Source organism: Rhododendron vialii, chromosome 1a (genome assembly GCF_030253575.1).
Source record: "Rhododendron vialii isolate Sample 1 chromosome 1a, ASM3025357v1".
Taxonomy (NCBI): domain Eukaryota; kingdom Viridiplantae; phylum Streptophyta; class Magnoliopsida; order Ericales; family Ericaceae; genus Rhododendron; species Rhododendron vialii.
Genome location: NC_080557.1, coordinates 47,832,971 through 47,839,954, shown reverse-complemented (window position 1 = coordinate 47,839,954; position 6,984 = coordinate 47,832,971). Strand labels below are relative to the sequence as shown.

General features: G+C 40.0%; 1 protein-coding gene across 1 annotated transcript; it reads right to left on the bottom strand.

Annotated features, from left to right (window-relative positions):
• Positions 1–1,301: 1,301 nt before the first annotated feature.
• On the bottom strand, positions 1,302–5,510 carry LOC131322898 (protein TRANSPORT INHIBITOR RESPONSE 1-like). Its single transcript, XM_058354475.1, has 3 exons — positions 4,880–5,510; positions 3,240–3,732; positions 1,302–2,518 (listed from the first exon to the last, which is right to left on the bottom strand). The coding sequence occupies exons 1-3, from the start codon at positions 5,332–5,334 to the stop codon at positions 1,721–1,723; spliced, it is 1,746 nt and encodes a 581-aa protein (XP_058210458.1). The 5' UTR covers positions 5,335–5,510; the 3' UTR covers positions 1,302–1,720.
• Positions 5,511–6,984: the final 1,474 nt, after the last annotated feature.

Here is a 6,984-nt window from a genome sequence, read left to right as displayed (position 1 = left end):
CCTCCAAATAATACGAATAGGTTTGCACACCGTTCGAATCTGTTCGATTGTTTCAAAAGTATTACGGATTGACTGAATCATTTTGCGAATCACACTTCAGTTTCGATTTTATCCATGATTCCCCACTTATTGACAAACCAAAATAGAAAGAGAAAACCTGACATATAACGGACTTAAACGGGAGTCCATTGATGTCTCAATATCGAAGTTGAAGCAGTTGCAATGCCATAACACCACCAACAATAGAAACCAACTTCAGCTAAACAGCAAGTTGGCGGTAGCCAATTTGAAAAGCACCATATATTTCCATGCACAAAACCAAGGGTTAGTCCACTAAAAATAAACCGACACTTCTTGCACGTTCTAAAAAAAACAAAACTTCAGCTAAACAAGCATTGCTAAGTACAGTTTGGCAGTTCATGGATTAATGGTTCGAATCAGTTCAGACTAGTGACCGGTTTAGCAGCTCTTTCAATTTTTGTGGCATCCCTAAGTAACGATGCGGATCTTAAATTTGTCGACAAGAAAGATGAATTCTTCTCGTGTGTTGGTCGGTTTATGAAATTGATGGAGAAATGAAATTAAAAAACACTGGGATCAGAACTGAATATAGAAGAAAGAAAAAAAATTAACAGCAATTAAAAAACACTGGGATCAGAACTGAATATAGAAGAAAGAAAAAAAATTAACAGCAGTAGCACACATCGGGCTGTGACCCATTTTGTCATGTCACATCATATTCGCGTTACAAACATCATAATTAAAACCTGTTTAAAGTTGAAGAATCATATTGGCACTTAACAGGGCCGGCTGATAAGTTGACCACACGACAGGATGTGTACCACCACATTGCAGAACAAGAAAAAGAGGGGATTTATGAATAAGAAATACTAGAAGCTGAAATTTGATCTGTTTTATCACTTGAGATTTCAACGACAAACAGAGAGAGAGAGAGAGAGACAGATGGGATAACAGTAACAGGTTAACCATCTTCCAACAAGACTTTTTGAAGCCTGCCAATATACCCAAGCATTCACACCCAAACAGAATCACTTTCGGACAACCTTTACAAAAACTAAGATCCAAACGAAGCCTTAGGTTTCAGAATAGAAAAAGGTGCAAGAAACGTAATTCTGCATTACTTGCGACAAAAATGTTCAACTCATGCCAATAAATAGTTGTCAATATCGCATCCATCAGATGCTCTCGTACTCAATTGCCAAAACCATAAAATTTTAGCCGTTGTCATTTGAATTCTACATTCACCAAACAAAGCTTACAGAGGCAGTCTTGGCACAAGATTACAGAAGCTATTTTTTTTTTTATTCCACAACATAGTGAAAACATGATTTTTAAGGCTACATCAATTGAAATGAAAATGCATAACCATACAATAAGTCTGCAAGAATTATACATGGTATACCATCCAGAACCGTACAAATGACCCTAATCATTACGCGTTACAACACCACGAGTTTAACCTCTTTTATTAAATCACTAACCGCTATTAAATCGCTCAGCCAAGAGTAAAATAGATGGCACGCGAGCCCTTGACCCTCTCTATACTCCCAACAACTCTATCCCCACTCCAATAAGTACTGCAACTATTCAAGGCTTCATTTTAATTAAATGAATTGAAAATAAAGAGCAGCACGTAGAGCATGTACCTTCCACATCAATTGGAAAGAACAACGGGATTCCACTCATACGGCAAGATATCTCAAGATAGCCCAAAATTCGCATTGTCATCTATTTTCCATATGAAATTAGGCATATCCATCCTACGCCCAGCAACAGTCCTATATATGTAAAGCTTTTCCACAAGAGAGCTTTCAGACCTCGAATCAGGTGGTCCCCTCTCATCAATGACTTCGACATTAAGCCTTGGCATCTTCTGACCAAGTAGTTTACATGCTCCATAACTTACTTGGCAAGAAGACATCCAAAGGGATCGCATTGTCTCCAGCTTTGCAGCATTGGCCAACAAAGCCTTGTCTCCAAAGGGGCAGTCTCTAATCTCTAGTTTCTTCAGGCTTTCACACCCAGACAGCACGTGGTGGAGCCCCAAATCACTATCCCCAGCAAAAGCAATAGAAAGCATCTCTATCTTCTTACCATGGGTGCCAATGTACTGGAACACGCGATCTGTTAGAAGACCGGATAGCGAAAGGCGGCGTAGATCCTTGCACCGCTCAACAATAGCTCCAAAACCTGTGTCCAGCGGCTCCAGGGTTAGGTAATCAGGAGCACGAGGCTCAAGGATGCAGAGGCGGAAACGAGTTAAGTTAGGGCGGTTATTAGCGATGGCAGTAAGTGCGGCATTTGACATCTGGCGACAGAAATAGAGAACTGACTCAAGCTTGGGGCATCCCTCTGAAACAGATACAAGGCCTTGTTCTGTCAAGGATACATTAGGTTCGGGACCAAATGGATCAGATGGGAATACCCTCAGTTCTCGGAGATCCTTGCAAAATGCAGCAAGGGCATCAAGGCCAGAGTCTTCAATGTAATCCAGTACCTGCAATCATATCTTAATTAATTGAAGGGTGCAAAATGGAAACCATTGCGCGCCTGAAATTTGAACCAAGGAAAAATCTAATAGCTCTTAGATGGTAGTAATGACAGTAAAGTAACTAGTAGAAAAGGAATACGGGATTAGAGATTATTTTGGCCGATCAACACATTATGGCTGGGTGATATAGAATCTTCATACCAGAATATGCCCAGACAATCCAATTTGATTCAAGTGAAGACACATGATAAACCAAATGAAATGGCCCCACATCCTATTAATGTCAAAGTTAAATTAAACCTGTCTCTGGTGCCTTAATTACCTGCTTGAGGGCAGCTAATGACTTATATCCGAAAACCCTCTAACTTGAAAATATCTTGACAAGACAACCTAACAAAAGAAAAGTCATCCACAAGAACAGGCAATATGGCAGGGGAGATGGACAATCTAGATACCAGAAAATGTCCACACCCGCCAAACCCACCATTTACTTCAAGTGAACTAAAAAACCAAAACTGCTAACAAACGTAGTAAACCAAATGAAATGGCCCCAAGTCCAATTATGGTGCACCACAGGTTAGAGCTATTTCAGGCTGATTCATTAGCTTTTAGGAGGCAGCAATGGCTAATATCTCAAATCCTCCTAAATTCATAATATATGAACCAGATAAAGAAGTGGTGATGAAAAAAAAAAACAAAAGCTATCAGCATAAACGATTAAACATACCCAGAGGCGCTGCAAATTATGGCAAAGACTAACTAGTTTGCCAAGGTCAGGGGTTTGGATATTGGCATAGCTTAAGTTGAGACAAGTCAGTCCAGAGCATAGAGTGTGAACTGCTGGAATGTAAGCTGAAACCACATCCCAAAACCCAGAAAGGCCCTTGAGATACTTGCATCCTGAAAAAGCTGTAGTTAAGCTTACAAGGACATCGGCTCGGATCTCAGCTGAATAGGCACCGGTCCCAAACTCGACCAGCTGAGGGGCACGACAGAGTAAATTAGGAAGCCTCTCCAGCGGCACAGCACGGTTGAGACGGAGACTCCTCAGGTTGGGACACCTAGCCACTAAGCGCTCTAGGGCAGGCAAACTCACATCAGATTCTATACAAGCGATGTTAAGTGACACCAATGATGTGAAGGTATCAGGAAAATGGCAGAACCAATGCCCACTCTGATCATCCACATCGCACTCCTGCAAATCCAGCTCTCTGAGATTTCTGCACGAAGAAAACAACGGCTCAACATCGCACATTGGAAATAATATAGTGACACCACTATACAAATAAAAGTACTTCAACCCATTTATGGTCCTCGTCAACTAAAATGCGCTAAAACTATGAAACTTTGGTTAAGAAAAGCAATAAACATATTCAAACCGTCTAGCAACTCAGCAATATCAAGAGAAGGAAAAGACTGTCCTTTCCTTGTCAGAAATAAATTTACCATGGTTGGTACAGTCGTTATTCAGCATTTGTTTTCCATTTTCTAACCGTTTAAAATCGCACAAAGGACACAGCCTTCAATTAATAAAACAATCATATACCCACATAAAACAACATAAAGTTTCGAAACTCCGCTCCAGGACCACCACTGAAACCCCCCAACAACCCTTAAACAATCCCACATAAAGAAGATCCATCCCGCATACTCAAAGAAAGTAAAGGACTGATGGAAGAATATGAATGGTATCACAAAGCAACCAGATTCTCCAAGAAACAAAGAAACCTTAATCTGCTTCCCCCACAATAATATATAAGCCAATGCATTCACATCTCGTCTAAAAATCAACCATCTCTGTTGTATTGACAAAAACTCCAAGATCTATCAGGGAAAAAAAAACTTCCAAACACAAAGAATCGCTCAATCCAACACAGTTCCATCGTCACATCCAAGATTCAAACTTTCTAACCTCTCAGATAAGGCAAAATAAACCATCTTTGCTTCATTTCCCCCAAATTCACAACTGCGGGAACCCAAAAAAAAAAAATTCCTACAGACACCAGGATTTTCCAAAAAGCAAAGAAACCAAAATCTGTAAACAACCCTAATCCGCAATATCCACTAAAAACTTTGAAGCCAATGCCTATAAATCTCGTCTAAAACCCCAAGATCTATTTAGAATGAATCTTCCAAAACAACGAATCGTTCATTCCACAACAGTTTCACCAGACGTCCAAGATTCAAACTTTACTACTATGTCCCATAAACTTTTAAGGCTATTTTCTTCCTCAAATATCTACAATTATGCCATTAAAGACGCATTTCCTAAAATTTGTCCCAAAGAATTGGCTTTTACTTAAATTTTTAAAGCTCTAAAAAGTATGACTAAAGGGCTTTTAAAAGACAAAAGAAATGAACACTCACTTGCAGTTAGAGGCAATGGCGGCCAACCCATCTGTCGTAAACCCCTCACAAGACGACAAAGCCAGAACCTTGAAGCTCTTAAACGACCTCGAAACCAACTCCAAGGCCTCATCACTAACCACCATCCTCTTCAGCCGAATCTCCTCCAGCCACGGGTACGCCCTGGCCATGGCCACGATCCAAGGGTACACGTACCCACCCCACCCTTCAGGCACCAGGTTGTAGTCCGCGAAATGCGGCTTGCCCTTGATCTCCACGGATCTGACCTCGGGGAACCGTCGGATCAAGATCCCGGGGCTGGCGGCGTAGCAGTTGCCGATGAAGATCCGGCGCCGGCTCCACCGTTCGATCTCGTACCAGGACTTGCAGACGAGGGAGACCGAGTTGCGGTCCTTGTCGGTGTGGACGAAGGAGAACACGTGCTCTAGTACTTCCTCTGGGAATGAGTGAGCCATTGGAGATTAGTTAACAAAAAAGTCGAATACTTTAGAGAGATGGTTGGGAGAGTGGGTTTTGGAGTGGGTGTGGGGTTGAAGTGGGTTTAGATCTGGGACGCCATTGACGAAGTTGAGTTTGAGTTCAGGTGCACAGGAGAGAGAGAGAGAGAGAGAGAGAGAGAGACGAGTGAAATGGTACCGGAGAGAGGATAAGATTTTTATGTTGGACTGGGCGAGGGTAGAATTGGTAACGATGTTAATTAAGCGTTTAGCCCTGTACTCCGCTGTCTTGTATATTCAGTACCTAAACTATCGAGACTTCCTTTGAGGGGTCTCCGTTTGGAACTTGTGAAAAGTGGAAGAAAAATAAATTATAGGAGTAGAAAAATAATTTCCACACTCCTCTTTTATCCATTGGAACCTTTTTTTGTCTTTACTCATGTCAATGTAAAAGTATCAAATTACCCTTCATATAAAAAAAAATGACTTACCTTGTTCTCTTTGGTTTTTGAAAAAAAAATTTCAAAAAATTCCCCCTAGATTCCCTTTAGATTCCTCCTACTTTCAACATTTATCTCTCTATCTTTCTCCACTTATTACCCCTACTATTTTTCAAAAAACTTTTCAAAACACAAACCAAACACAGGTATTTTACATGAATAACAGACAAAAAAAATGAGAGTGTCAATGGATTAAAGCGACTGTGAAGATCATTACCCAAATTATATTGTCTTTTGAACTCTATTTTGCCTTTTTTTTGGATTACTTCTCTATTTTTTATCATAGATTGTAAATTCTTTAGGATAGATTTATCATTTATAACAAGTTGGTACAATTAAAGTTGTGTTCTTTTCGTATTAGGTCTTATTTTTTTTATTTTTTCATGGTCATTAAGCAGATAAAAATTGAGTTGACTGTGTGAAAACTAAAAGATTTTTCCTGATAGTCTTGTCAAAGCCTCATTCGACAGATTTGATCCCTCAATAAAATGTAATATTTGAATTGGTAAGCAAACTTTGTTTAAGGAAATTGTTGTTAAATATTTTCATATCTTATTATAAAACTAGTACAAAAGTTATGACTACGGAAAAAAAAAATATGTGGAGAGATTGCATTCACACTTAATTTTAAATGTATTTCGTGTAAGATAGGATTTCATAATCACGTTTCCACTTTATTTAATTAGAAAACGTAGTAATTGCGGAGATGCAATATATCAAACCTTGAAACTTGGAAACACATGACCATCAAATCCTGAAAATGAGTTGTGTCTAGTGTCAGGTGTTTCCCAAGAGCAATTCCAACCTATTTGGTGATGAGTGCGACAGTTGCTGGATTTCAAATAGACCGCCCAAACAATTTTAGCAACCAAATGGAGAAAATACAATAGTACAGGGGGGTAACGTGTAGTTGACCCATTGGTAAAACCAAAGGCAAATCAGTTGCGTGAATGATGACGGTAAATTCTGTACCCCCAAAAAATGATGGTGGTAATTGATGGTCTCATCACTCGACACGTATTAGCTGTCAAATCTCAGCCGTTGGATCAACGGTGGACGAAAGGGACAAGCCAATCTTATCCGTTTGCGACGAAGCGCAGCCGCAGAAAAACGTGTGTATGTACGGGAGGCTCTAAAAGCCCTATGCCGCCGTGGAGAGAAATTCATA

What these genes read in the sequence shown, in the direction of transcription:
- LOC131322898 (XM_058354475.1), bottom strand. Translation starts at nt 5,334, where the DNA reads ATGGCTCACTCATTCCCAGAGGAAGTACTAGAGCACGTGTTCTCCTTC. An exon ending in GCCATTGCCTCTAACTGCAA is followed by an intron (nt 3,733 to 4,879) that starts GTGAGTGTTCAT and finishes TTCTTCGTGCAG; the next exon opens with AAATCTCAGAGAGCTGGATT. An exon ending in ATAATTTGCAGCGCCTCTGG is followed by an intron (nt 2,519 to 3,239) that starts GTATGTTTAATC and finishes ATATGATTGCAG; the next exon opens with GTACTGGATTACATTGAAGA.